The following is a 26,711-nucleotide window of genomic DNA, read 5'->3' as shown; positions in this document are numbered from 1 at the left end:
ATTACAATATATAGACATTATCCTGATATCTAACCTGGTTGGTACACGTAACATGGATTCAATTTTCCTTAGGATTGAAAATTTCGGGAGCAGCATTTATGAGTTCTTCAACGACTCGCTGCTGCACAGCGAGCTCGTCGCGAGAGGTATATTCGTTCACAAGCAGGTTGTTGAACCAGACTATACTCAAATTTTTCACGCTCATTCGCACTCTTGGAATTTGGCTGAGGTGAATAAAATGGAAGAGCAAGTCACGAAGGGTAAAGTAATTAGCGTCCGGAAGCTCAAACACAATCCGATGGAGCTGAACATGCATCGTCACAGCGTCCTCGATCTGGCCGGCTTTGAAAAAGTTGCCGCTTTGCTCCTTTGTCAACAATGGGTCGGGTAAATCTGCAAAAAACACTTTGAGAAGCGACGCTATCATATAAACGTAGTCGTCAGACACATTGGAGGGATCTGGAGGATCCAAGATACTCAAATCTGAAGGGTCCTGGTCGATTGCGTACTTGATTTCCTCCAGCTTGAGTTTGTTCGGACTGGATCGATAGATACCCTCAGAGTTGGAGCCGTAAGTCTCAATCAGGTTGATACACTTCTTAACAAACAACGGAACCATCTCCTCGTCGTGAGGCAGGCTTTCGATTGGCTGTCCAAACAGTAGTCCTGAGTAGGCAGGAGCGGCTGGATTTGCGATGGAGGAGGAATTGTTTCGCATTTCTGTGCTGATAGGACGCGGTCCTGCTAGGCCTGCGGGAGCCGGCGAGGCAGACAATGCCGGAGAGCGCGTAGGGTCCAGCGTTGGGTAGTTCACTGACGAAGAATTTGGCGGCTCTGGAACAGGCATGAAGGATGGAGACCCGACAGGCGGCGTGACGGTCTTATTCGTAGTAGCTGAGGGTGGATCCAATCTGGAAACATTATTAGACACAGCGGGTGCTGCTGGAACGCGGAATTGAGGCGTAGGGTCGGACTTGAATAGGGGGTGTTTCTTGTACTCGACAGGCACAAAGGACTGTTTTTGCTCGACTCTGGAGCCTTTCAAATAGTTATAGAGATTTTGCTCCGGGTTGACCGATGCAGCGACAGTTGCCATAGAAGAGTGATTGGCTCCCAGTGGAGCCACCTGGTTCCCCAGCCCGACAACCAAGGATTCATTATAAGCAGCATATTTCTGCAATTGCAGCTGCAAAGCCGTATCCAGCTCCAAGATGAGATCCTGGAGCTTCTTGGAAAGTCTCGGTCTATGTGTATTCACCAGCTCGTTTTTCAGCTTCTGGGACGCGTTGGCCTTGGCATTATAGTCCTGGTCGGCAGCGTTGATTTTTCGCACCAGCTCCTCCTCCTGTTGCGAGCCTGTCTTCCGGCCTTGGAGCGTTATTTTTTTCTGGGATTGGTCCGACTGCCTCAGCCTTTCCAAGTCGGTGCAGAGCGAGAAGTACCTATTTTTTGATTTTTCCGCCTGGCTTATGGCATCCTGGACCTCCTTTTCGCGCTTGTGACCTTCCTCCTTCAGCTGTTTCCGCAGCCGCACGAACGTCGCAGACACAGACGCCAACTCGTCCTGCATTTTCTCCAAAGCCTTGGAGTATGGGGACCGCACGTCCAGGAGTATTCTGTCGTCGAATGATATTACTTTGTCCAGCGACTCAACAAACGAGCCTTTGGAGACGGATGTGTTGGATTTGATGGACGATCTGCAACTTGTGACAGCCCGCTTAACGTCCCGAGCGTAATTTTCTTCATAGTTCTGTTTCCGTTTCAGATAGTTGGCAAACTCGTCGCACGCCTTGACGGATTGCTTGAGTCTTGCCAAAAGCAGGTCCAGGGCAGAGTCGGAGGCAAGAATCTCGGCAATTGCCGGCTCTTGCAGAGGAGACGGAGCGTCAGTGTTTGTTGTCATGAGTAGATGGATCAGAAAATAACAGCAAAAAAATGGCAGTGGAGGTGCCGATGTGGCTTGTCAGGGACCCGATAAGTGGCTGTGAATAATATTACCAGGACGACATTGATCGACCTCCACGATTGCAGGAAGCTTCACCAGCTCGGACATGGTGATGCGTCGCAAGGGGTCGATTTTCAGCATCGGGAGCACAATGTGCTGGAAGTTGGCGAGATCGTCCGACACATCGTCAACACTTTGACTTCTGCTATATAGTTCAAAGGCCTTATCGTACCAGACGGCCTCTTTCCATCTCGTTCGGTGTCCAAGAAGCTCCACGAAAACCACACCCAAGGACCAGACATCAGACTTGAAGGAATCGTAGCGGATATCGCGCAATACTTCGGGTGCCACCATTCCTTTGCTTCCGGCCACCCCGACGCCCTCGTTGCCGTGTATGGACGAGCCAAAGTCGATAAGCTTCAAAACACCCTCACTTGTAAGTCTGCAGTTGGCCAGCTTGAGATCTCGATGGCTGACATTTTGCTCTTGTAGATACAACACCGCCATGGCCAACTGTTTGAAAAGACAGAGTTGATATTCGACATTCGGTACTTTCTGAGAAATGCTAAGGCCACCAGGCAGATATTCCATCACATAGTACGGCTTGCCTCTTGTGACAAAGAAATCGACATAGTCAACGAGATTATGGTGTTTGGGAAGAGATCGGTGCAGATGGACTTCTTTACTTACTCGGCTTAAATAGTCTTTTTTAGACTCTCTTTCGCGCCTTGCAATCTTCTTTACGGCAAACTGGTCGTCCTTGTGGACATAAAGATATACCCTGGCGGTGGTCCCCGAGCCCAATTGTCGCTCCAAACGGCCGTATCGCCGTGGAAACAACAACGGCATCTGATGGAATAAGTATTATTCCGTGCAAGGATGTTCACGACTAGGGCAGCGATGAGCACGACACTTCGTGGCGAGAAGAACGCCTACAGGCAGCGCGATGCGGCTCAATGTGACTACGTAAAACAAAGACTGGACGCTCAAAACTTCGTGCGTACTATTCACATGTAAAACTGGGTGTATTTATAGGCATAGTATGCCGAAGAAACGGCTCCTAAGACGGTCAGCGAAGCGGGGACCGGCTTGAATCCGGCCTTCAGCGATCTGCTAATGCCGGCTCCGCACAAGACGGCCGAAGTGGCTAGTGCAGTATGAATTCCGTACTCCATGTTGTTCTTGAGCAGATAACCAGCAGTGAAGTACAGCGCGGACATCGACACACCAGCGATGAGACTTGGCATTGATCTCTTTCTGGCAAAGCCCATGGCTCCGCCAATGAGACAAAGACCTCCTAGGGTAAAGCTTGGGTGTTCCTGGACGTTAGCGTGGGCCGAACGCAAGATGGGGTGAACGTACCATTTTTAGTTAATTGCAAAAAAAATTAATAATTGGTGTAAATAGGGCTACTAAATAAATTGTTCAGAGCTATATAGATCAACTTGCAATTCAGGGTCACAATTAAAAAGCCTGGACTTTTATCTAGAAAGCGAAGTACCAGAGCCAGCAAGATATGAGCTCGCGGACTTTTTTTGCCAATTATGCCGGCCAAAAGTGCTACACATTGGTTGAATCGGATATGGAAACAGAAGCGATACTGGAACCACCGGATGATGCTGCTTTACGTTTCTTAAACGGAGAGACCGTTGATGAGACATGCACTTTGGAGTCGTTGCAGTTTACAGTTACGTTCGTATGCAATGAAGGACAAGAGACATATCGGGGCAATTTCGATAGCAGCACGAGGGAGCCGTCAGGAATTTTACAGGGTGTGAAGAAGACGGTTTGGCTCCAATGGCTGAAGGAGATGTTTTTACAAGGCGAGTTCGATTTGGACTACGAATTCAAGGTGCTGGACACAGAGAACAGCAAGAAGCTTGCAGTGACCAAAGACTTTGGAGGGGTGCCTAGTCGAATATTGTTTGAGATAGAGTGCAGTTTGGCAGATGGTGATTTCTTCAATCTAGGAGATGACATTGCCATCAAGTACGAACAGGAACTGGTGCTCAGGCGACGAATAAGACAGCTGATGCAGAAAAACGAGCAAATGCAACGGGATTTCGACGAGTGCCAAAAAATCAACGAGCAGCACGCTGCTGCTAGCCAACGCGTCCAGGATCAGATCGCAAAGGTTGTAATTCCGATGTTCAACGAGAAAAAACGGCTGTTGCGAGAGCAAAACGGGGTACCTGAGTTTGAGCCGTTCGAAAGCATCAAAAAAGAGAATCTTATCAATTGGCAGCGACCCGACGCTCCAGTGAGGTTTGATTATAACGAAGAGCATAAAGACAGATACCAGCAAGAGATCGAACAGGTGTCACCGCGCAAGCGAAAGCGAAAGGTGGTTGTCCGCGACCCGAGTCCGGACGATACGAGCGAGACTCAAGACGATGACTCTACTATTTCTACAGACTCCACCAAATCGGATATGCCATAAGAACGCTATGTGCTTACTTATTCGAGTCCGGGAAGTTGTTTGAACACCTTGTCGGCGGCAGTGACGTCGACAGGGGTGTTTTCGGGCTCCACAAATTCGGCAACCACTTTGTTATCGTCGACGGCCAAACAAAACCGTTTTGAACGAACGTTGCCGAAGACCTCGGTGGCGTCAAAGTCCAGGCCCAATGCCTTGACAAACTCTGCCTTCGAGTCCGCAAAGAACGAGACGTTTGGCGACTCAGGCTTCAGTCCGAAGCTGCTGCGCCAGGCACTCACCACAAATGGGTCGTTGACACTGATCACCACGAGGTCTCTGTATCCCTTGGAGATGAAGTCTGGCAGCTTGTTGAGATAGCCAGGAATGTGGACTTCCGAGCAAGGGCCCGAGAAGGCGCCGGGAACTCCGACAATGAGGGCCTGTTTGCCCTTCAGTTCCTTCAAGATGTCAACCTTGTCGTCGGGGCCTTTTTCGTACAGCGTTGCTGCAGGCAATTGATCACCAACTTTGATAGTAGACATTCTTCTTAATCCGTATCCCAAAAAATTGGCCTGTACAGGGCGAAAGAGATTTCTGAGCATTTTATATTGTGTTGGGTAAGGATACTCAGCAATCCAGCAATGCTAAAATCGTGGCAGAATTGGCACAGAATTTAAATGCATTATGTTAGGAAAATCGCGGGGCGATCTAGTGCATATTCGTTACGTAATCAATCATATCGGCTCCGTCGACCCTTACAAAGTCCGGGACGCTGGTGCGAGAGGACACCACGCTGCAGATTGTATTATGGGGCAGCAATTTGTAGACTGCCTGCTGGTGGGCGACGGGAATTTGCTGCGGCAAGGGTGTTGGCGGAGAGACGTTTATGAACTCGTATTTCTGCAGGTTGCCGTGGAGACCAACCCCTTTGAATTTTGAGTAGCTTTCTTTCAGAGCCCAATAAAGCGAGAGATGCTGTTGTTGGGACGCTTGAGGAAGATCACTTATCGTCGCGTCGATCTGTTCAAGCTCCAAGTTGGTGAAGATTGGTCCGAAATGGGTCAGAAACTCGCGCGAGTCTCCGACGTCCTCAGGGTTTGCGAGATCGATCCCAACTTCTGACACACCCTGGAAGTCGATCGCCACAGCCACTATGTGTTTTTCGTCGGAATGATTAAACTTAAATTTTGAGTTTTCAACGTACGGCTTGCCGAGGTCTCCTGTCTGAAAAGCGAGAGAGTGCCATGATTTGGCAGACACGTTTTTCTCCAGCAACACGTAGCGCACCAGCAAAGCCCCGATCAAGGACGCGATCTTGTCTGACGCGCCTCTTTTTCGAAGGATCTTTGCCTGGTCGGTCAACGGAAGAGTTCGCATTAGCAGCTCAAAACGGTAATCATCCCGAAGTAAATGTCCGCACTCGCACAAATCTATCCAAAACACAACAAAAGGGGCGTAGCCGTTATTATGCTCCGTCTCTTGGAGCATACACATGCTGAAGGTGGATGAAATTTTTTTCTCAACGGATGGGGGCCGCGGGCCTGGTTATATAGCGGACTCACACCAGCTTAGAGGCTCTTCAACTAAGCGGATCTCCCTGTTTGAATACGCCCCATTACCTTGGCGTGAGTTGTACAGCCACCCGTAGCTGCATTGTTTGTCCGTAGACCCTGCGCATATCTATTTATGGACGATAATGCAAGTATTTTTAAAATGTCTAAGCCTTTTCCTCACACCTATATAATCTGCAACCTGTTTGCGTGGTAGCCATGTCGTCCACCATCTCCAACACCCTGGGCTACAGCCAGCTCACCTCTATCCATGGATCTCTCGAAACCGCACTCGTTTCCGCTCAGACAGCGTACGCCTCCAACTCTTACGACAAGGACGCGGTCAGAACACTGGCAAGAGTCAGCGCAGAGCTGGTGTATTACTCTAACTTGGCAGTCATGGCGACCGCCACCGACGACTCGGTGCGCTCCTCTGCGAGCTCGCAGGCCCTTTCTGCCACCGCGTCCATTGAGTCCATCATTTTGGACTCTCAGTACTTTACAGGTAGAAAACCTTCTATCGCTGGAAACGCCGTGTTCTTCGTGTTCATGTGTATCTTCCTGGGCTTCCACTTGTTCTACGGGTTCTACACCAAACAACGGTGGTTTGGCATTTCGTGGTCTTGTGGTCTAGTTCTGGAATTGCTTGGATACCTTGCCAGAGCTCTGCTGCACGCCAACATGGACTCTTTCAGTCTCTATGTGATGCAGCTGACCGGGCTCACCATTGCGCCTTGTTTCATCATGGCCGGGATCTACTATCTGCTGGCCCAAATCACCATCATCGTGAACCCTGCCCTGTCTCTGTTCAAACCTAGCCAGTACACCTATGTTTTTATTGGGTCAGACATTATTTCTATTCTTCTGCAGGCTGCAGGCGGTGGAGTCACCGTTGCCAACGACTCCAAGAACTGGAAACAGGGCAAAGCGTTACTGATTGCGGGCTTGGTGTTCCAAGTGGTCTCGATGACCTTCTTCCAAGTGTGCTGGTACGCCTTTTGGTTCCTGTGGCATCGTGAGGTCCGCAAAAACGGGGAGAGCGGACTTGAGCCTAAATTTCGCGGGATTCGGGCCCGGAAAGCTTTCAGACTTTTCCCGTATGCAGTGAGCGCAGCAGTGATTTTTATCTACATTCGGTCCATCTATAGAATCGCTGAGCTGGTTGATGGCTTCGACAGCAAGCTCGCCACCCACGAGGAATACTTCTTCCCGCTCGAGTCAGCAATGATGACGCTTGCGTTCATCCTGCTGTCTGTCCTGCACCCAGGAACCGCATACGGAAGAGGTGTGGTCGTCAAAGTCGACCACAGCCTCAGGGCTGTGATTGGAAGAGACAAAAAGGGTGACCAGAAGGTGTACGAGATGGAGTTATAGCCGTGTATAGCGATGGATTACCTTATTCTGGAAATCACCCCGGTACTTGCGTCAGCTTTTCATTTCTTGCCAAGCCTCCCAAGCCTTACCAGGCACCTCAGATCTATTGTTTTTCAATGGTGCGGCGTAAATAACACTGCGCGCCATTGTTTAGTTTTTCAGAAACCTAGTCAGCTCTTCTCGTGGTTTCCCTCCTATATAAACACCGAGAATCCAAGATGGACGCTCATTCTCTTCTCAATGTCCTCTGGTTACGCATACCTAATTGAACATATCAATCTCGGCTCAAACTGCTTCCTTACAGCTTACTTTGGGCTCCTTCTGGCAGCACACCTGTTTTTGCTCTCCTACACTCATTTGGTCCATTTTGGATACGCTTGGTGTCTTGCAATGGCCGGCGAAATTGTCGGCTACATTGGCCGTATCATGATTTCCAAGTCAAGTAACAAGACCACCGCAATTATCATGGACTCTGTTGGCCTTAATGCAGGTGCTTCTCTAATGATAGCAGGACTCTATGTTGCCGCCGCAAGAGTGCTGAAACAGCGTGCTACCAACATTGGCAGAACGTCTCCGGGACTTCTGAGAGTGGTGCTCGGCATCAACATTGCCTCTATTGCCTTATACTCGGCAGGAGTCGCAATTGAGCCAAACGGGGGCTCCCACTACCAGACAGGAAAAGATCTGGCTATTGCAGGAACTGTTATTCAATTGGCGCTTCTGATCGCTTTCTCAGCCAACTGGCTTTTCTCCTGGAGAAGTAACCACAGAGACTTCTGTCCAGCAGGACAAACTCTATATTACAACAGTTTTCCAGCGGCCATCACATTGGGTATGGTCCTCATGGTGGTGCGTTGCTGCTACCGTGTTGCTCTTCAGGCAGAAGGAAGTACGGGCAAGCTGTTCACGCACCCAATATACGTGGGAATCCTTGACTCGCTCATGGCTGCCATCACAGCGCTGATTATGACCGTGTTCCATCCGGGGCTTGTTGAAAGATATGGTGTTAAGCGGATGAGCCCTGAGGAGTCTTACTATTAGGGTTTTCCATTCGGTCGATACGTACTAATTAATTTTTCTCCGATCACTCAGAAACCTTGGGATTGTCGATCTCCTCATGCACAGTCTCAAAGCTCTTGATAACCTCACCAAGCCGGCCTCCACCAAGCTGAGAAATATCAAAGCCGTTCTCCTGGAGATATCTCAGGAAATTGACATCTTCTCTTTGCATGGCTTCTTGGTCAACAGGTGGAAGCAGGAAAAGAGCTAACAAACCAGCGACGATGGCCAGCGCAGACGCCAGATAGAACGGAGCCTTGAGTCCCATGTCTCCACTGTAGTTAGCCTGGAAACTTGGGAACGCCCAGGTTCCGCAGAAAGCACCGATTTTTCCAAATGCAGCAGCGATAGAATAGTAGACTCCACGCACAGGAGTAGCACACGTTTTGGAGGCAAGCAGACCGATCTGGTCACCTGGACCAAACTCTCCGAAAGTCATAAATATACCGTACACGACAACAAAGCCAGCAATGTGTTCTTTCAGGGTGCTCAAAGAGCCTGCCATGGCAAAACCAATGATAGCTTGGCAGAAAACACCAATAACCAACGTGAGTCTTGGGCCAAGGTAATCCGCCACAATGGCACCCAGGAAGGCGCCTGGAATGTAGAACAGATTGAACACCACGTTCCAGCCGAACGTCTTGTAGAGATCGCCGTCTGGAATGATAAGTGAGAAAATGGTGGAGGAGTAGATTCCGAACGCATATGCCGAGAAATCGTAGATCCACCAGATCACCATGACAATCAAAAGTCTGAACCAGTAATACTTCAGAATGAGGAGCCAAGGAACCCGAACATGTTTGAAGTTGGTTTTCTGGAACTGCTGGTTTTCCTTGAACTTCAATCTAAGTAAAAACAGAGACAGAGGAGGAATAGCACCAAGGCCTAGCGTAATTCTCCAGACAGGCTGCAGGTTGTCTGGCTTGAAAATCCACAAACAAACCATTGGCACAAAGGCAGACACGACGTAGCCAAAGTCGATCATGAAGTTCGTGAACCAGGCGAACCATCTGTTTCTATGTCCTGCTGGCAAGAGTGCAGAAGCCTCGGCACAAGCTGCCGATCCTGTTGGGTACTCCGCACCGATAAAAATACCAAGGAAAAATCTATAACATGTCAGGGCCGAGAAGAGGCCTCCTGGGTTCCCGCCATATTTGGCTTCTGTTCCGACACCCCACGAGCCAGCGGACAGAATTGCGAAAAAAATAAGACCTGCAGAAGAGATAAGCATACCTGCTTTTCTACTGACGTAATCAGAAAAGACTCCAAAAGATAGCTGACCAACAACTGTTCCCACAAACGCGATGGAGGAGACGTTGTTCATGGCGTTCGACTTGGTAAACGCCTCGGTACCGTAAATCATCTTCAGACAGGTGGTGGCTGTACCAACGGAGTTGTTCACGTAGCCATCAGAGAAGAGTCCAGCACCGGCAGTGAAAATTGGCCAGTAAGATTTGGTCTCCCCTGACGGTTTCAGGGCCTCCTCAGGTATGTATGCCACCTTGCCCGGAGACACCGAAGGCTGGATGATATCCTCGTCCAAATTGGACTGTGTTCTTCCCAAGGTAATCTCCTTTTTGAGGACTCGAGGAAGATCGACTAAATATGTCATGGAGAAATTTTGGACTCGATTTTCTCAGGAAGCTTCTGGTATTTATTATGCGTATCTATCTACTTATTGAATGTACCAAATTTTCGCACGTGCAAGAAAATATCCCAACGAAAAGCTCAGAAATGGTCACGAGTAGCTGACTAGCCTGATGCCAAAGTTAGTGACAGTCGGACAGCGAGTCCGAATATGATGACCTATATTCAACGCCAATTGTTCTATTTGCTGGGCATATGTTGCAACACTGTTCTTCTGCTTGGCGAGAGAAAATAACGCAGACAAAGATAGGCGACACGTTGTCGACCGTCGACAGCTGTGATTTTCCGTCAGATGAAATATTTTTTTTACCCTCGTTTTGAAAGCGCGTCGCGTTATGGATCTCCTTGAAGAATTGAGCGACCTGCCCACTGTGCGCAGGACTTTCAAGGCGTCTGACAAGGAAACTGACTTTACGCAGTTCAGTATTTTTCAAGATGCCACGCAGGAAGTTTCACAGTCCACGCAGGTGATTGAGCAGGAGAAAACCAGCAGTTTTGGGCTGCTGGGTATTGACTCCGGCTTTATTGGAGCGGTGATGAAGCGACTAAATGGTGAAAAGGAGGAGCATACCGAGCAAGCTAATGACAGTGAAGATGAAGCCGCACCTGAAAGCGAACCCGAGGAACGCGAAAAAATACAGCATACTCTCATACTTGAGAAGCCCGCTACCGAGGTGCCCACCACTCAGCAGGTGGATGAAATCTTGCGTGCCGACAGCGACGAGGCCGAGGAGCACGAAGATACGCAGGAGTTTGTTCCAGACCGTCAGATCAACCCTGAGGATGATATCATTGCTGCAATACCAGGCTACGACAAACTAAGCGTGCAGGACAAGATCCAAGCCCGAATCAACGAGAAGCGGCGCCGAAGAGAGCTTGAGGAACAGAAGAAGGAGATTTCTGTGCCTGTTGCAGTGCGTGAAAAGCGGAAGAAGCCCATCAATCCGCTCGTTGAGGTGGTGAAGCAGAATGAGCTGATAAAAAAATCTGCCTTTACAGTGACGAAGCAGAACGCGTCGAAATTTGATCCGCAGAAGCTGGTTGAGGAGTTCATGGAGTCAGATGAGGACACTTTCTCCCAGGCCGCCAGAGACACTCCCCAGACGTCGCCCAAGGCGGATATTCCGACCGAGGTGGCCGAGCTGCAGAAAGGAGAAATGGTGGAGCTCGACTCTGACTCCGACGACGACCTTGCGCAAGTCAAGTTTGGAGCATCCAAGAAAAGCGTTTTCGAGGTTCGTCGCAAACTTTGCAGAAAAGAGCGTCCTCCTCCGGTCACGCTGAAGAAGTTGATCAAAGAGGAAAAGCGGCGTCAGATGCAGGCGTTGGGCCGAAAACATGTAGAAGTCGTGGTGGAGGAAAAGGAGGACGAGATCATGAAGATGATGCAGAACGAGATTGAGCGCAACAAACGGCTGAGAGAGCGGGAAAGGAGTGCCGCTGAGCGGCGGAAGCGCGAGAGGGAGAGACTACTAAGAGGTGAGATTAGTGAGGACGAGAGCGATTTGGACTACGACGGGGAGGAGGAGGAAGATGAGGGGGAGGAAAACGAAGACACTGAGGATAATGAAGAGAATGAGGAAGAACAGGAAGAACAGGAAGAGCAGGAAGAGCAGGAAGAGCAGGAAGACTCTCAGGAGGCTGTACAGGCCGCGGATCCACCAAAGTCGCCGTCGATCACCTTTGAGTTGCAGACCCAGGAGGTCGGCTCAAAACCGTTTGGGCCTATGTCGCTGTCTGATGCGTTTGACCAGACTTTACCCAAGAAGTACGACGGTATGAGCTCTTTGGATGTGATGAAACGTCTGGGCGACGTTGCCGACGAGACAATGAACACGAGCATCAGCGAGACGACAGAACGCCATGACGAGAGCGTTGTTGTTACCGAGAATTTCCAGCTGGGCATGTTGCCTGTTGACGAGCCTGATGTGCCGAAAACAATACTCGAGAGTCAAAATTTCCTGCCAGACACACAAGATGACGAGTCGGACACTGTTCGGGAAGCCGTTCGCGAAGCCAAACGACTTGCTGAGCAGAAACGAAGGAAACGCGAGCGGGAGCTGCGCAGCAAGGGCCTGAATCAGATTATGGAGAACGAGGCCGAGGAGTCGGAGGACGAGTGGCAGGGAATGGGGGGCCGTGACGGCGAGATATCTGACGAGGAGAACAGCGAGGATGAGAAAATGCTGAACGACGCCACGATAGACGTAAACAGCGACGCGATCCGCCAGGCCCTGCTAAAGAACGAGGTGGCCGCGGACGACGAGATGGTGAAAAAGATATACAGGGACATCAAGACCGGGGCGTTCAGGAAGCGCCGCGCACGCGACGGTGCATACGAGCTGGAGCTGAGCGACGACGAGGACCAGCAGATCCTTGAGTACTACAACCGGCGTCGTCTGGAGCAGCAGCGGCAGCAGATGATGCAGAGCAAGGACGTCAAGGAGCTTGCTAAGGATAGCAACCGCAAAGCGTTTTTCGACACCATCATGGAGACCGAGGAAAGCCACTACCAATTCGAAGAGGAGCCGGAGGAGCCTGCAGAGGAAGACATTGCGGACGAGGACGACGAAGAGGAGGAGAATCTGGTGATGCCGAAAAGGCGGAAAATCACAAGGGAGCAGGTCCGGTCGATGATCTCGTTCCTGGAGGACGAGGACAAGCCCCAGGACGCAATATACATAGACGACGACGGGTACGAGGAAATCAAGCAGATGCGCGAAAGCTCTGTGGTGCTGGCTGAGCGGACAGAGACGCGGCGGGTGGAGGTCCGCGACGAGGACGAGGACGAGGACTTTGGCATTCTCGCGAGAAAGTCCATCACCTCGAGCTTCCGGACGAGCTCACTGAAAAATGAACGAAAAGTGCACGAAGTCAACGTGACGACGAGCTCCAAGCCCGTTGGAGACGGCCGTGGAGCCGTCACGTTCCTGACAAAGGCCCCGCGTCTGCTCAAGCCCAAGGAGGCCCGCATCGAGCAGACGCTGTATAAACGACAGCTCAAAGTAAAGGGCGGCGAGTGGAAAACATAGTGAAAATAAATGCCATGCAATTAGGTCTATCTTATCTAGTGTCTACTAAAATCCTCCAGATTGCTTCTCAGAGCGTCCCGGAGCGCACCGTGGCTGACCCTGGTGCTGAGAACGTCGCCCAGCCCGGGGCCAGACCCGTGTCGTATGATCCGGCCCTTTCTGTTGATTATCATGGTAGAATGAGCCCCGCTTCGAGCATTCTCACGCGGGAACACGTGGGCGGCCGGCTGACCTATCAGCCGGCCTGTCTCGCTCGTTACCTGCGAGCTATTAGGTATCAAATTTGCGAGCCAGTTCTTCTGCGTTATTGGCTTTCGCGCCTGTCTGTTCTGTACCAGAGTGTGTAAAACGTCCAGCGTCGATCGCGGCCGGAACGACATTTCGCTAACAATGTCTGTCATCTCGTCGGCCACCACCGGTCGTCCTGCGCCGATCTGAATAGGAGCACACTGCGGCTCGTTGCGATACCAGTCAATAATATCTGTGCTGCTGGCCATGCTCTCGTCGTCGCTCGCGATCAGTTCCAGAATCTGCTCGTGGTCTGAACAATTATTAAACTCGAGATCAATGTCCTCCAAACTATCTGCTGATTTGCACTCCTGTGGCTCTTTCTCGTCGGCCTCAGAAATGACGTCCAAAAAGGGAGCGTCAAACCCTTGCACGGGCAAGAACTGCTGTTCTGGTGTCCAGTTTGTATTTGGTTCGTCCAGGATCGGCTCTATTGGCGCCATGGGCGGTTTGGATTCAAGATCAGTAGCGTTCATGGTGATCCGGGGAGAGACCAAAGTGGTGTCTGAATTGTCATGTCCAGAAAATAGCGATGTTTCGTTGGACTCGCTCGGATCGGTGGTATCGTTCTCCACATCGCTCTCATAGTGATTGTCTTTATCAAGCTGTCCATTGAGGTACTGGTATTCTCTTTGTAGGTTCTCGATGGTGGTCTCAGTAACTTTCCAGCTCAAACCGTTGTCCTCGTCGCGCAGAGTTTGGGATTCTAGAAGCTGTGTTCGTAGTGTAAGAGACGTCAGGTTTTCCAAATATGCAGTAGAAGAGTCGATCTTGGAACTCAGTTCTCGGATCTTGTTTTCGTTGGCTACCAGATCTGCCTGGACACAGTGCAGGGTTCGAGACAGCTCAGCGTTGACTTGCATAGTCTCCTCAGACCGGGCGGTGAGAACACTCAGTTTGTGGATAAGCTGGTCCATCCGCGCAGTCATGGTGACTCGTCAGATTAAAGGTAAATAAAAACACACAAATTTGGACAATGCAAAACAATAGCGCAGGAAAAGTTTACAGAAATATTTCTACGGCCGTCAAAATTTCAGCTGACATAATCGTAGCAGTGACATTAATGCTGGTTATTTAGACTGGGTTCCTGGCTTATGCGACGTGGCCTCGATCGTGATGCCACTGAGCAGGTCCAGCTGGCGCTCAAGGTCGGCGTTTTCTCTGGATTTCTGGGTCTTTGTTTGCTGGTCGAGTTTGTGGTCCGTCTGCAAGTCGGCAAACACTCCCTTGTCCTTTTTGGGCTCTGCGCCCTTCAATATCTCCTCTACGGTTTGCGTCTCACTGTTAAGCTTCTCGACCATCGCCCGGGCCCTTTTGGAAGGCGCTCGCTTAGTTCGTTTCTTTGATATTCTGGTGCTCTTGTTTTTCATGCCTGTGCACAGTATTTTTTTAGTTTTTTTTTTTTATTTTTTTGTAAATTTTTTGTAAATTTTTTTCGTATCTTGTATCGCCACAAATGCCTTCCACATACAACAAAGATAAGCCCTGGGACACACCAGACATCGACAAATGGGTGATCCCGGAGTTCAAGCCGGAGGACAATGCATCAGGATCGCCTTTTCTTGAAGAGTCATCTTTCATGACCCTGTTCCCAAAATATAGAGAAGAATATCTTAGACAGATATGGGGAGACGTGACCAAGGCCCTTAACAAACACCACATCGCCTGCACATTGGATCTGATTGAAGGGTCGATGACAGTTAAAACGACAAGAAAAACGTACGATCCAGCAGCGATTCTAAACGCTAGAGACCTGATCAAGCTTCTTGCGCGGTCTGTTCCATTCCCGCAAGCTGTCAAGATATTGCAGGACGACACTGCGTGCGAGATCATCAAAATTGGCAACATTGTGGCCAACAAGGAGCGGTTTATCAAAAGAAGACAGAGACTGATTGGTCCGAACGGAAACACCCTCAAGGCTTTGGAGCTCTTGACTGGGTGTTATATGCTTGTTCAAGGTAACACTGTGGCTGTGATGGGCCCACACAAGGGACTGAAGACGCTGAGAAGAGTCATCGAGGACTGTATGCACAACATCCATCCAATTTACCACATCAAAGAGCTGATGATTAAAAGAGAGTTGGCCAAAAGACCGGAGCTTGCCGAAGAGGACTGGTCGAGGTTCCTGCCCAACTTCAAGAAGCGGAATGTTGCGCGTAAGAAGCCTAAGAAGGTCAGAGAGAAAAAAGAGTACACTCCATTCCCACCTGTGCAGACTCCTCGTAAGATCGATTTGCAGATCGAGTCTGGTGAGTATTTCCTTGGTAAGAAAGAGAAGAAGGCCAAGGAGTTGCAAGAGAAGCGCGAGAAGCAGGAAGAAATGAAGGAATTGAAAGAGCAGGAGAGAGCTAAAGACTATGTTGCTCCTGAGGAGGAGGTGAGAGAGAACAAACTTTTGGAAAAGAGCAAGAAAGAGAAGAAGGAAAAGAAGGAAAAGAAAGACAAGGAGAAAAAGGAGAAGAAGCGCAAGAGCGACGACGACGGGGAATCGAAGAAGAAGAAGAGAAAAGAGTAGCGGTTTGTATCAAATGCATTAATGTACAGAATTAGGGAGTCCAGCGCCGGGCAGTTTCTATGGTTGGGTCTGCAAATGAAGTATAAGAGTCTTCTAGATGGTGAGGTCCATGGTCTGGCTGGAACGTGACGACAGTCTCAAACGAGTCCAGACTGGTAATCGATTCTCGTTTTCCGCTGTAGCGCAGTCGATTCAGCAGCTGCTGTAGTGTTTGATTTATATTGCCAGGGCCTGCGAAAAAGTCGTGAGAGCCAGGATCAACGTCTCTGAATTTCAGTTTCTCGGGCTCAGCGAGCAGTGATCCTGATTGCGTTGTGTTCTGCCAAGTTTGCGTGGTTTCGAATGTATTGATGCTTTCTGTTGTGTCTTTTTTAGGAGGCAGTAGCCAGGCCATGAACAAAGCAGCCACCAGGGACAAGAGCCATATTCCCAATAGCACCAGACATATGTACAGCTCGATTCTCAGCGAGGACTTGTACTTTTCCACCAACTTATCTCTAGTTTTTGCCAACGTCGACTTGGTATCATCCAGATACTGGTCAATAGAACCTGAGTCCTTGGAATCGGTCAAGTCGAAGTCCGCCGGGTCGATCCGCGGAAACGACACCTGCGAGTGGTTGTGGACCCAAGAAAGCGCTTTCTCGACTTTCTGGATTTTTCGCGTCACGGTGCACCCAACAATGCCGCTCACATATGGGTACAAAGGGGTGTTGCCAAAAACATCAGAAATCTTGTCGTTCATCTCGTCAACAAAGTCTCCCAGAGTCGTGTTGAGGGAGCCCGTGCTGTTGTGTATCCAGCCCAGGACGTCATCATTTATTGAAGATTCCTGATCGGAAATGTAGAGGTTTGTGTCATTTGCCCACTCGACAAGAGATTCGTTCACGTTGGAGCGTATCTGCGCCCCGATAGACTTGAAACTTGAGTCAAGAGCTGTAGTATCTTTTCCCGCAAGCTGACCGAGCAAAATCAGCTGTAGTATGAAAGTCGTAATTCCAGCGAGCGCAAGCAGCAATACTGGCAACATGCGGTCGCTGGAAACGTAGGTCACTACCCACCGCACGGTGTTGAGTCGTGTGACACTCGGCCCGAAAAATAACTTCCCCAGTTTTTGCCCAATTAGGAAAGTGTATCGATTGCGTGACATGTCGACAAGCTCCGCTGCAAGCTCGTGTTTGTGCTTGGTTGCTGTGGTTGCTTCTATTTGGTGGAAGTTGGTCCCGATGTCCCGGATGCGGTCCCACTGCCTTTTCTCCATATATATCTCAAACGCAATGAATCCTAGAGCTGCGAGGACGAGCACAATGAACATGATGCTTGATGCCCTCCGCAGCAGGTCAGCCAGGTCTTGGTAAAACTCGTCTATTCCGGAGCTGGCGCAAAACGACATGGTTTTTTTGTCCGGAACTAGCAGCTCTTCGGCGTCGAATTCGAGGTCAAGTCGCGAAGAAACCTTTTCCTTCATATAGTCAAACGGTTCACTTACAAGGCCTTCGGTGTAATTCATCACGTCGTCAAAATCTGGCAGGCTCTTGGACAGACTTTCCAATTTGGTGTTGATCGAGCCTGGGATCTGCCAATTTTTGAGCGACGAAATAGTGAGATTGACCTTATTCATACTGCTGCTCACGTCCGAGTCGTCGTCCCCGTCAAATATATCTTTCACCTCCTCGTAGGTCTTGACTAAAGCATTAACAACCTTTGAGACGCCGTCCAGTCCGTCTTGCAGCTCCTCGGCAAACGACTTGATCGTGTCGTTGGCCAGAGAAATGACGCTCTCGGTAGCGTTCAAAGCGACCTCCGCAGTGGCATCCACTGTTGCTGTGAGTACACAAACATAAGTTCCTATGGTCATCTCAATGGCAAACATGATTAGCCCCTTTGATCCGGTCAAAACCATGTCCAAGACCTCCATAAAGCCCTTGTTGGCCTCGCTCAGCCCCTTGGCTATCATCACGTTTGCGCTTTTAGAGATGTAATGAGGAACGCTGGTCACCGAAGAGGCGTAGGTCTCAGCATTGGAACACACGCCATAGGTCTGTTTTTTGGCCTGCTCGAGGGACGCACTGAGCGAGATCCGGAAAAGCAGAAGCTTGAAGAGCATCAGGACCGTCACGACTGTGTACTTGTTCAGCCAGACCTGCGACAGCCTCTCCCGAAAATCGAGAAAAGGCCTCCGGTAGTTTGAGTTGTTGACCGCTCTCAGATACGCGTCCATGGGTCCTTCTGGACCCTGCCTGGCACAAACTATATATACTGCCTATTCCTGCTACACTCTTCAAACGAGTTGAAAACTGCACAGCCTCGGAAAAATACCTTGCCTAGATAAACTTATAAATATTCCAGCCCAGCGAATAGGTGGCCGCCGTATGGAGAACCTCGCACTTGCCTGCTCTCGCAGCACCAAGAGCCACCGCAAGCGGTAGAAAATGCTCAGGAGTGGGGTGGGCAGCACGGTACAACCTGTTCAGCTGGGGATCTGTCTCCAGCTTCTGCAGACCAGATAGGCTATTGTCCTGTGTAAGGGTGTTTGTGAGCCAGGAGTTGAAAGGTTTGACGTAGGGCAGCGGCTCGTCTGTGCTGCTCATGGCCCTGCGCATGTCCTGAAGGTTATGCACAGACATCCCAGAACAAACAATGGCGACGTTTTTTGCGCGCAGATCAGAAAGGGCTTCTCCGAGCCGGTAGCTGTCAATTATTTTCGGAGAAGGAGGCAAAGATACCTGGATCAACGGAGTTTCCAAATCCAGCCGTTTGGTGTCCTGGACGTCCGGATTTCCGAACGCGACTCTAAGGGGTGTCCAGACTCCATGATCCAGGCCGCGCGAATCGACTGCGGCAGGGATTCCCTTATCTCGGAGTGTCTGGACAATTTCCTTGGCAAAGGCAGGCGAGCCTAGCGTGTGGAACTTGGTTTCGTAGTATTTGCGCGGAAAGTTGTAGAAGTCGTAAACCAACGGGTTCTCGCCCTCGATGCTGGACACCAGAACGTCATTGGCCGTCTCCCAATGAGCCGATACGCATATGACGTAATCTGGTTTGGAGCTCACGATTTGTGGACCGAGCTGGCGGACGGTGTCCCAGGCACCCGCCTCTGAGCCGGCATGGCCTCTGTCTGCAAACGTGGGTCCTCCATGGGAGATGAAGTACACGGGGAGCATGTTGGTCAGCGTGACTGGCAGAGATTAGAGAGTATTTATAAATCAGCGAGCCGCACCCGTTCAATTAGTCAGAAACGTATATTTTCTTACTAAGCTTATAAACCACGACATGTCACGAGATGAGCCAGCAGGAATCACTAGTCCCTGGGGCCCGAGCTTTCTGAGGAGACGCTCTTGCGCGCAGACCCGGTGCCTGCTCTGGGAGGGAACCGCGGGTCGCCGTCCTCGACGGCGTGTCTGCAGGTGCACCAGAGCTCTCTGTTGGTGTTACTCATAACCTCGGAGACGTGAGAGCCACATCCCGTCCACGATTTTCTCTGGCATAGAGGGCAAATGGCAGTCGAGCACATGGATAGAACGTAGTTGAGAAAGTGCACCAGGCGGATCGATATATATATACCCCGGACGAAAATCCAGGAATTTGTGCGGTGCACCGCGCGCTTGTGCAGACGAAAATCCCGAGATAGCAAGATTATGACACAAGTCATGCAATTTACAAGTGGGTTACTTGCAGATGGATAGATAAGAAGGCTGTCCCCGACCCTGTATTGTAAAAGTATATCTATGCTTTTTCGATTATCAAGTCCGCGTCGTTGTCGGCGTCCATGACCAAGGTGATGTTTGGTCCTGATCTGACGGCGTCGACTTTTGGAGATTCCACGACGGCTGGAGCAGCCGGCGCGCTCTCCTCCTTACTCTTCACCAAAAGAGTAGGACCCACGGTCTCGGTGATGTCACCCAAACCCCAGAAGGTCATCATGGCCACAAACGCGGTAGCCATGGCGACTTCCGGGTCCACTTTGGTGTCGTCCAAAGTCAGCTCGTAGTCGAACTTTCTCTGTCTCATGAGTCTCACCTTGGCGACTCTCTCTCTGACTTCCTCGTCGTTGCCTCCCGGGTTGGTGAACTTCTCCAAAAACTTGGAGTTTCTGGTCCATCCGTACTTGTGGCCGTCGTTCAGGTAGAACGTTCTCAGTCTACCGCTCAAGCCAGACTCGCTATTGATCACTCTGTGCTGCAGTCCTGGCTTGTTGTGGAAGTCAAGCGATTTCAAGAAAAAGCCACAACGGATTGTCGCAATCTCTCTGTACGAGGGAAGAGTGCGCAGAGACCAGGTAGGATTTAAGGCACTTTCTCTTTGGAAAATGTACACCTTCTCGCCGTTCTCGTTGAAGACATTGACAAGAACTTGTCTTCTGTCGTTGTCTCTTCTAATGTAGAAAGCCCTGTTGGGCGCAGAAAGAGGAAGAAAGTTGGCATCCGTTATATGGACGTCCAAAAGCTCTCTCAAATAAGCATGAGAGATAAAGTAGGTAGCCAACGTCGTGAGCGAGCTCTGGACGTAAACGGCAGGCGATTCGAAAACTGGCATTTTGCAAGGAAAAGCAGAGCAATAGCTTCAAGAAGACCAAGAAGATAGCAAACTATTAGTGCTCTCTTTTTATACTTGTGGCCGGCGCGTAGCTGCTACCCTGGCCCGCGCGCAGGAAAAAACATCGCTCACAGATTACATCATCAAAAAATGCCCCAGGCATCTTCTGCGCCGTGACAGAACTTGCTGCATGCAACGGATGCAGATAGCGGATACTCCGACAGACCGATCTTGTCGTCCACGTACTCGTCCGCAAAATTGTCCTTTCCGCGAGCCATGGCTCCCACGAAAACACAGATGCTTTCGTCTGGCTCCAATTTCTTGATGTAGTCCTGCACCCTCACAACCGGAGCATCATACGAGAGCGTAATCTTGCGACACTTTGTTGGTAGATGGTCTGTGATTGGGTTTTTGATCACCTTGAGCAGTTTTTCCTCGGAGTTGACAGATCTGATGGACAGCTTGTGCAATAGCTGCACCATAAGTCCTGAAAACCGCTTGAAGGTTCTTGGGATTCGCACCGAAGGGTTCACTTCTATGAGAACACCCTTGGCTGTCTGGATGTACACTTGCAGCTTACCAGCTTTGTTGATCGGCGAATCAAGAAGTGTTAGCAGACACTGGTGAGTGATATCTGGTCTGGCTCCAGAAATGTCTCTTCCCATTTTCCGGAGCAGTCCCTGGTGGTCGTCACAGTTCAGCAGGGCGTACTTGTCGCTTCCTGGTCCGCCGCCTGTGCTGATCTTGTGTGTTTCCAGACAAGCCTGCGACAAGACGACTACTAGTCGCTGTGTATTCTTATCTTTCGAAGAAAGTGGAGTAGGTTGAACTGGCACCAGGGAAGCTGGAGGGACAGCCGTCTCGGTCTTCGTATCTGGTCTTGTCGCCTCAGAGTTCTTATTACCTTCCGTCATTGGGAACTAGCTGAATAAAATATAGAATTTTTTTTTTTTTTCACCCGGTCGTGCATCTATTGTCAAGAACAAAAATACTGATTTAATCTAGCAGTGTTGATATGTCCTTCGACTCGTCAGATTCTTTTGACGACGACGACGTGGACTTCGACCAGCTTTATTCAGCACGGTCCCAGTCACGCGGGCCTTCGGTAGCGGCCCAGGTGCCTGCCGAGCCCAGCACAGATCCGTTTGTTTTAAGGGGCGAAAACGCGATACTCCGTGCCCAGCTACAAAAGATCAGCGACAAGTTTGAGCAGGAAAGCAGGAGGCTAAAACAACATTATCATGTGTTACTGAGTGAACGAGAAAACCGCATCAATGAGCTCATGGACAGCGTTAATAAGGTGAAGGAAGACAACGAGTTTCTTACGTCTGAAAATAAAAATCTGGCAGCCAAGTACATCCCGGCCACGAAGAAGCGTCGGCTGCAGGACGAGTCAATAGAGATGTCCATCTCCGATGTGTCTGTGCGATCAGCAGGTAACAAGGATACCAGCACCATGACAGAAGAGGGCCCTCAAACAGTTGCCATAATTAATCAAGTTTCGATATTCCAGGACGAAAAGAACTCGTTTATAGAAGCCGTCTCATCACACGTCATTCCGGGAATGAATTGCACAACACTAAGCTATTTGTCGAATATACAATCGGCGTTCGATTATCAGAACAGGGATTTCCACATATCAAAAGAACGAGAAAGCATCAAAACTGCAATTGTCGACTATCTGATCCGATTTGAGAACAAAAACAGAATCGATATGCTGCTGAGTAGTTTTGTCGAAATTTTGCTTGACTATGTTGTGAAATCACTTGACCGAGACAATCTTTTTGCGGCTCCTTTCTTGCTATCGCTCATTCACTTCAGTTTAAATTATAGACCCAAAGCAGTGAGTTCTCAACTGATCCAAGACTCAATGAAAAGCGTAAACCACTTGCTACAAAACTTTACCACAGTACTCAAACAGGACCAGCCATACCTGTCGAACGAAAACATGGACGTCATAACCACAGCCAACTCGGCATCGACAGACCTCAAGCTTGATGTCCTCCAGAAGAGTATGCACAAAAAAGTCCTCGATGTATTTATCACAGTTTACTTGATGGATATCATGGAAACGCTAAGCAAGCTTTCAGCATATGTTGATACGCCAAACAACCCGACACTTAAAGAGTACTGGTTGCTCTTCCCAAAGTCATTATCACTGCATTGCCTGTCACTGAAGACACCAATTGGTTTCGTTTTCAATCTGGTGGAGATTCTAGCTAGCTCAATTACCAAAGATAGATTTGCTTACACAGACAACTCAAAATCAAAAAAGCACACACTCAACAAAGAATCCACAGATATCCTCACAAACCTTATTATCTTTATAACGCAGGGGCTGGAGCAAGATATGTGCATATACAGCCTAAATCGAAACATTGGGAGCAATGCACATGCTCTCCTACTAGATATTTTGGTTCCTAATCATGCTTCGCCCAAACCCGTACCGCACTCATGGGATGAATACAGACAGATACTCCAAATGAGCTCGAGCATGGGCCACAGAATCAGGCACGAAACAGCGGTCTTGAAACTTCGGATCCGTATATTGCAGCTTTTTGAAGCTTATTTCTCCCAGCGAGCAGCCAGCTCAATCAAGAAAGAAATCATCACAAGTTTTGTCTCGTCAATGGTGACACAGCTTGGTTTCGAGCAGGAGCTGATTTATAGAGCGCCGCGTGCAAACACAGTTGGCTGCAGATTGCAACTAATTTCTTTAATTATGAGGCTCGTGCATTTCGTACTGCTGTCATCGGGACAGGTAGCAATATCCGATCTGCCGGGAACCACGCTACGCGAGCTCGTTATAGCCCTGTTACGGATCTCTGCAGACAGCCTGAAGCCGCTGGCTTTGGAAACGATACGGCAATGGCGTGAGCAAGGTCACGTGCCCACCGTTTCCACCTCACCGAACGGGGTGGAGATCAACTACGACGACTGGACGATCGACATGGCGCGCGATGTGATTGGCCAGTGCATTACGGGAGACGAAGCTGACGCGCTGCACTATAGCATCAACTATGACATCCCGGACGACGATATTATGTTGGAGTAAAGTTAATTAATCTTCATATATTCACCTTCTAATTTTGAGTCTGGAAACCGTTCTTGAATCTTCTCGACACATGCTTGAGGTAGGCCATTCTTCCGGTTCCGGTGGTTCTTCTTCTCTTAGCTTTCAAAGCCCAGTTGTGGGATCTCATCTTAGCAGCTGGGTAACCGCAAGAGGCACATGTTTTCTTTTGGACGTGGAAGGATCTCTTACCGCATCTGTTACACAGAGTGTGCGACTTGTTGTGTTTCTTACCGAACGATGGAGTACCCTCTAAACTTGTTAGTAAATCACTGAGTGGCTATACATACTTCCCATTGCGAATGTGTGTAAGTTTTAAGAAAGCTCAGACAAAATTTTTCAACTAATCGCAATCACGTGAACCTGCTGAAATTTGTGTGTGACTGTCAAAATCACGTGGGAGCCGAGACCGCTTCGCGACCGTTACGTTTTTATTTTTTACTCTGCCCGTGCCAACTGTCGACCGTCGACAAAGCCAAAGCGCGATGTGTCGACTGTTTATTTAGAAACACGCTCTGCTGAGTAAAACTTATCCACCATGTATTTACCATCGTCACCAGTTCGCGGGGAGAACAGTCCGTTGCGTGCCAAAACGGCTGCATCCGCGTCCGAGCCCCTGTCCTTGGCCAAGGACTACCCTACTCCTAACCCATCTTCGTCGCTTGGCTACGAGGAAGAGTCTGAAAAAGCACGCAAGGTCGCCTTCGAGCTGCCACCGCGCAAAGTTGAGATCGTTTCCCCGATGTCGCGGGTGCGCAGGCTCAAGGTGCCATTGACAGGGCGCCAAATTAGTATCGGACGGTCGTCCCGGTCGAACCAATGCGTGCTAAACCCCCATAACAAACTGGTTTCGCGTACCCATTGCTCTGTCCACTACGTTCCCGAGACTCACACCCTCAAGCTTCACTGCATTGGCTGGAACGGCGTGAATGTCACGGTTCCAGGACGCGTGGACGTCGTAAAGAAGGACGACGCGTTCGAGGTCACGAGCAGCACGGTTGCGCCTAAAAGCTCCCGTATCTTGTCCCAGGAGGCCTCGGTGACCAATCTCTACATACTGAAGGGCGAGACCGTTTTTTTGCCAATGCTTCCAGGACTCATTTTGGATATTCGTGGCGAGCTGATTCTGGTCGAGACAGAGGACGAGTTGACAGAGGACGAGGCTGAAGAGGAATTAGAGCAGACTCCGGAGCCGGTGCAGCATGAGACTCAAAACCCTGTGGAAGCCGTCCAGACTACGCAAGAAAACAAGGAGAACATCCCGCCTGTTGCCAGAAAAGAGCCAAACGCCGTTTCTCCCGCGTACACACCAGAACAATCGCCAGATCCAGTCACGGCCACCAAAGCACGCGCAAGAAGCAAGAACCACAGCTCTCCAAGAAAAAAGAAGGACACCGAACACCAAATCTCCAAGGAGGAGGCCGGCATTTTGCTGGAGCCATTGCAGTCCCAACTGCCGCATCTTGCTAACATCCTGGTCAACCACCTGGCCTACTCAAGACTGCTGCAAACACCGCTGCAGGTTCTGATGGGCCTCAAGGCTGTGCAGGACCTCGGCTTGAGTAAGCAGCAGCTTCGCGGCTTACTAATATATTACGTGGACTGTATCGGCGTAATCTACCGCGTTGGTAAAGATGCGGCTGGCAAGCCGCTGGACGAGGAGTACTACTACGACCCGGAAAAGGACCAGGACAAGTCGCGGGTCCAGCTCGTGGAGGAGCTGAAGGGCTCTGCTTCGCATTTGCGTAGCTGCAGAAAGACGCACAAGCAGTACTTTTGGAAGAAGCCGGCAAAGAGATAAATCACATGGGGCATGGTGGGATTATCTAATCAGAGGAGCCACACTTGTTAAACGAGCACGAAAACAGCTGGGAAATGCAGATATTTAGCATGCATTGATGTGGTTGCAAGCTCGATCGCCCATTCGCGCACTTGCGGTTTTTGTGATTGTCTCAGGACCAAAATTCGGAAGCTCCCATGTGCCTGTTTTTGTTGGATCTTTTTGCGCATGCGCATTATTTCTTCAGTGTATAAATATTGAAAAATTTTCCTAATTAAGATTTACGAGTCAATACAACATGTCTGGACACTTCTTCTTTACGTGAGTATCGTCGTGCTGAGTTGGTGCGCTAACCTCCAGTTCTGAGTCTGTCGGCGAGGGTCACCCTGACAAAATCTGCGATCAGGTTTCTGATGCCATTTTGGACGCCTGCTTGACTGCAGACCCCCTTTCCAAGGTCGCTTGTGAAACTGCCTCCAAGACCGGTATGATCATGGTGTTTGGTGAAATCACCACCAAGGCCAACCTCGACTACCAAAAAATCATCAGAGACACCATCAAGCACATCGGATACGATGACTCTGACAAAGGGTTCGACTACAAGACCTGTAATGTTCTGGTGGCTATTGAGCAACAATCCCCAGACATTGCTCAAGGTCTGCACTACGACAAGGCCTTGGAGGAGCTCGGCGCCGGTGATCAGGGTATCATGTTCGGCTACGCCACCGATGAGACCGACGAGAAGCTGCCTTTGACCATCCTGTTGGCCCACAAGCTGAACGCCGCTCTTGCTGACGCCAGAAGATCCGGTGCTCTCCCATGGTTGAGACCCGACACCAAGACCCAGGTCACTATCGAATACAAGCACGACGGCGGCGCTGTTGTGCCGTTGAGAGTTGACACCGTCGTTATATCCGCTCAGCACGCTGACGAGATTTCCACTGAGGACCTCAGATCCGAGATCAAGAAACACATTGTTCATAAGGTCATTCCTTCGCACCTGCTGGACGACAAGACCATCTACCACATTCAACCTTCTGGTAGATTCGTCATTGGTGGTCCTCACGGAGACGCTGGTCTGACCGGTAGAAAGATCATTGTCGACACCTACGGTGGATGGGGCGCCCACGGTGGTGGTGCCTTCTCCGGAAAGGACTTCTCCAAGGTCGACAGATCTGCTGCTTACGCTGCTAGATGGGTTGCCAAGTCTTTGGTCACCGCCGGTCTTGCCAGAAGATGTTTGGTTCAGTTCTCCTACGCTATCGGTGTGGCCGAGCCTCTTTCAATCTACATTGACACGTACGGAACCTCCAAGCTTTCCTCGGAGGAGCTGGTTGCCATCGTGAACAAGAACTTCGATCTGAGACCAGGTGTCTTGGTCAAGGAGCTTGATTTGGCTAGACCAATCTACTTCAAGACTGCCTCGTATGGTCACTTCACTGACCAGTCCAACCCTTGGGAGCAACCTAAGAAATTGGTTTTATAGACAGAGAAAC

The 26,711-nt window shown here is 49.9% G+C and overlaps 19 protein-coding genes across 19 annotated transcripts; 8 read left to right on the top strand and 11 right to left on the bottom strand.

The window, feature by feature from the left end:
• Positions 1-58: 58 nt before the first annotated feature.
• KL928_000547 (uncharacterized protein) lies at positions 59-1,903 on the bottom strand (the record flags this gene model as incomplete). Its single annotated transcript, XM_043206254.1, has 1 exon — positions 59-1,903. The coding sequence occupies one exon, from the start codon at positions 1,901-1,903 to the stop codon at positions 59-61; it is 1,845 nt and encodes a 614-aa protein (XP_043062442.1).
• Positions 1,904-1,963: 60 nt separating this feature from the next.
• Positions 1,964-3,192, bottom strand: KL928_000546 (uncharacterized protein; the record flags this gene model as incomplete). The annotated part of the gene is made up of 2 exons (XM_043206253.1): positions 1,964-2,726; positions 2,957-3,192. The coding sequence occupies 2 exons, from the start codon at positions 3,190-3,192 to the stop codon at positions 1,964-1,966; spliced, it is 999 nt and encodes a 332-aa protein (XP_043062441.1).
• Positions 3,193-3,461: 269 nt separating this feature from the next.
• On the top strand, positions 3,462-4,385 carry KL928_000545 (uncharacterized protein; the record flags this gene model as incomplete). The annotated part of the gene is made up of 1 exon (XM_043206252.1): positions 3,462-4,385. The coding sequence occupies one exon, from the start codon at positions 3,462-3,464 to the stop codon at positions 4,383-4,385; it is 924 nt and encodes a 307-aa protein (XP_043062440.1).
• A 17-nt stretch (positions 4,386-4,402) lies between these two features.
• KL928_000544 (uncharacterized protein) lies at positions 4,403-4,966 on the bottom strand (the record flags this gene model as incomplete). The annotated part of the gene is made up of 1 exon (XM_043206246.1): positions 4,403-4,966. One exon carries the CDS (start codon positions 4,964-4,966, stop codon positions 4,403-4,405), a length of 564 nt encoding a protein of 187 aa, XP_043062439.1.
• A 106-nt stretch (positions 4,967-5,072) lies between these two features.
• On the bottom strand, positions 5,073-5,858 carry KL928_000543 (uncharacterized protein; the record flags this gene model as incomplete). The annotated part of the gene is made up of 1 exon (XM_043206235.1): positions 5,073-5,858. One exon carries the CDS (start codon positions 5,856-5,858, stop codon positions 5,073-5,075), a length of 786 nt encoding a protein of 261 aa, XP_043062438.1.
• A 275-nt stretch (positions 5,859-6,133) lies between these two features.
• KL928_000542 (uncharacterized protein) lies at positions 6,134-7,288 on the top strand (the record flags this gene model as incomplete). Its single annotated transcript, XM_043206225.1, has 1 exon — positions 6,134-7,288. One exon carries the CDS (start codon positions 6,134-6,136, stop codon positions 7,286-7,288), a length of 1,155 nt encoding a protein of 384 aa, XP_043062437.1.
• Positions 7,289-7,528: 240 nt separating this feature from the next.
• On the top strand, positions 7,529-8,329 carry KL928_000541 (uncharacterized protein; the record flags this gene model as incomplete). The annotated part of the gene is made up of 1 exon (XM_043206216.1): positions 7,529-8,329. One exon carries the CDS (start codon positions 7,529-7,531, stop codon positions 8,327-8,329), a length of 801 nt encoding a protein of 266 aa, XP_043062436.1.
• Positions 8,330-8,372: 43 nt separating this feature from the next.
• KL928_000540 (uncharacterized protein) lies at positions 8,373-9,959 on the bottom strand (the record flags this gene model as incomplete). Its single annotated transcript, XM_043206205.1, has 1 exon — positions 8,373-9,959. One exon carries the CDS (start codon positions 9,957-9,959, stop codon positions 8,373-8,375), a length of 1,587 nt encoding a protein of 528 aa, XP_043062435.1.
• A 370-nt stretch (positions 9,960-10,329) lies between these two features.
• Positions 10,330-13,026, top strand: KL928_000539 (uncharacterized protein; the record flags this gene model as incomplete). The annotated part of the gene is made up of 1 exon (XM_043206193.1): positions 10,330-13,026. One exon carries the CDS (start codon positions 10,330-10,332, stop codon positions 13,024-13,026), a length of 2,697 nt encoding a protein of 898 aa, XP_043062434.1.
• Positions 13,027-13,061: 35 nt separating this feature from the next.
• On the bottom strand, positions 13,062-14,243 carry KL928_000538 (uncharacterized protein; the record flags this gene model as incomplete). The annotated part of the gene is made up of 1 exon (XM_043206182.1): positions 13,062-14,243. The coding sequence occupies one exon, from the start codon at positions 14,241-14,243 to the stop codon at positions 13,062-13,064; it is 1,182 nt and encodes a 393-aa protein (XP_043062433.1).
• Positions 14,244-14,384: 141 nt separating this feature from the next.
• Positions 14,385-14,684, bottom strand: KL928_000537 (uncharacterized protein; the record flags this gene model as incomplete). Its single annotated transcript, XM_043206171.1, has 1 exon — positions 14,385-14,684. The coding sequence occupies one exon, from the start codon at positions 14,682-14,684 to the stop codon at positions 14,385-14,387; it is 300 nt and encodes a 99-aa protein (XP_043062432.1).
• An 86-nt stretch (positions 14,685-14,770) lies between these two features.
• On the top strand, positions 14,771-15,829 carry KL928_000536 (uncharacterized protein; the record flags this gene model as incomplete). Its single annotated transcript, XM_043206160.1, has 1 exon — positions 14,771-15,829. One exon carries the CDS (start codon positions 14,771-14,773, stop codon positions 15,827-15,829), a length of 1,059 nt encoding a protein of 352 aa, XP_043062431.1.
• Positions 15,830-15,860: 31 nt separating this feature from the next.
• On the bottom strand, positions 15,861-18,047 carry KL928_000535 (uncharacterized protein; the record flags this gene model as incomplete). The annotated part of the gene is made up of 1 exon (XM_043206149.1): positions 15,861-18,047. One exon carries the CDS (start codon positions 18,045-18,047, stop codon positions 15,861-15,863), a length of 2,187 nt encoding a protein of 728 aa, XP_043062430.1.
• Positions 18,048-18,150: 103 nt separating this feature from the next.
• On the bottom strand, positions 18,151-18,990 carry KL928_000534 (uncharacterized protein; the record flags this gene model as incomplete). Its single annotated transcript, XM_043206138.1, has 1 exon — positions 18,151-18,990. The coding sequence occupies one exon, from the start codon at positions 18,988-18,990 to the stop codon at positions 18,151-18,153; it is 840 nt and encodes a 279-aa protein (XP_043062429.1).
• A 562-nt stretch (positions 18,991-19,552) lies between these two features.
• On the bottom strand, positions 19,553-20,362 carry KL928_000533 (uncharacterized protein; the record flags this gene model as incomplete). The annotated part of the gene is made up of 1 exon (XM_043206127.1): positions 19,553-20,362. One exon carries the CDS (start codon positions 20,360-20,362, stop codon positions 19,553-19,555), a length of 810 nt encoding a protein of 269 aa, XP_043062428.1.
• Positions 20,363-20,505: 143 nt separating this feature from the next.
• Positions 20,506-21,276, bottom strand: KL928_000532 (uncharacterized protein; the record flags this gene model as incomplete). The annotated part of the gene is made up of 1 exon (XM_043206116.1): positions 20,506-21,276. One exon carries the CDS (start codon positions 21,274-21,276, stop codon positions 20,506-20,508), a length of 771 nt encoding a protein of 256 aa, XP_043062427.1.
• A 101-nt stretch (positions 21,277-21,377) lies between these two features.
• KL928_000531 (uncharacterized protein) lies at positions 21,378-23,417 on the top strand (the record flags this gene model as incomplete). Its single annotated transcript, XM_043206105.1, has 1 exon — positions 21,378-23,417. The coding sequence occupies one exon, from the start codon at positions 21,378-21,380 to the stop codon at positions 23,415-23,417; it is 2,040 nt and encodes a 679-aa protein (XP_043062426.1).
• A 556-nt stretch (positions 23,418-23,973) lies between these two features.
• On the top strand, positions 23,974-25,236 carry KL928_000530 (uncharacterized protein; the record flags this gene model as incomplete). The annotated part of the gene is made up of 1 exon (XM_043206094.1): positions 23,974-25,236. One exon carries the CDS (start codon positions 23,974-23,976, stop codon positions 25,234-25,236), a length of 1,263 nt encoding a protein of 420 aa, XP_043062425.1.
• A 97-nt stretch (positions 25,237-25,333) lies between these two features.
• Positions 25,334-26,701, top strand: KL928_000529 (uncharacterized protein; the record flags this gene model as incomplete). The annotated part of the gene is made up of 2 exons (XM_043206082.1): positions 25,334-25,414; positions 25,595-26,701. 2 exons carry the CDS (start codon positions 25,334-25,336, stop codon positions 26,699-26,701), a joined length of 1,188 nt encoding a protein of 395 aa, XP_043062424.1.
• Positions 26,702-26,711: the final 10 nt, after the last annotated feature.

Source organism: Ogataea angusta (assembly GCF_019207475.1).
Source record: "Ogataea angusta isolate 61-244 chromosome Unknown 61-244_NODE_1_length_1302399_cov_90.877568, whole genome shotgun sequence".
Taxonomy (NCBI): Eukaryota; Fungi; Ascomycota; class Pichiomycetes; order Pichiales; family Pichiaceae; genus Ogataea; species Ogataea angusta.
Note: the sequence above shows the minus strand (reverse complement) of the source record. Positions and strands in the feature narration are given on the sequence as shown.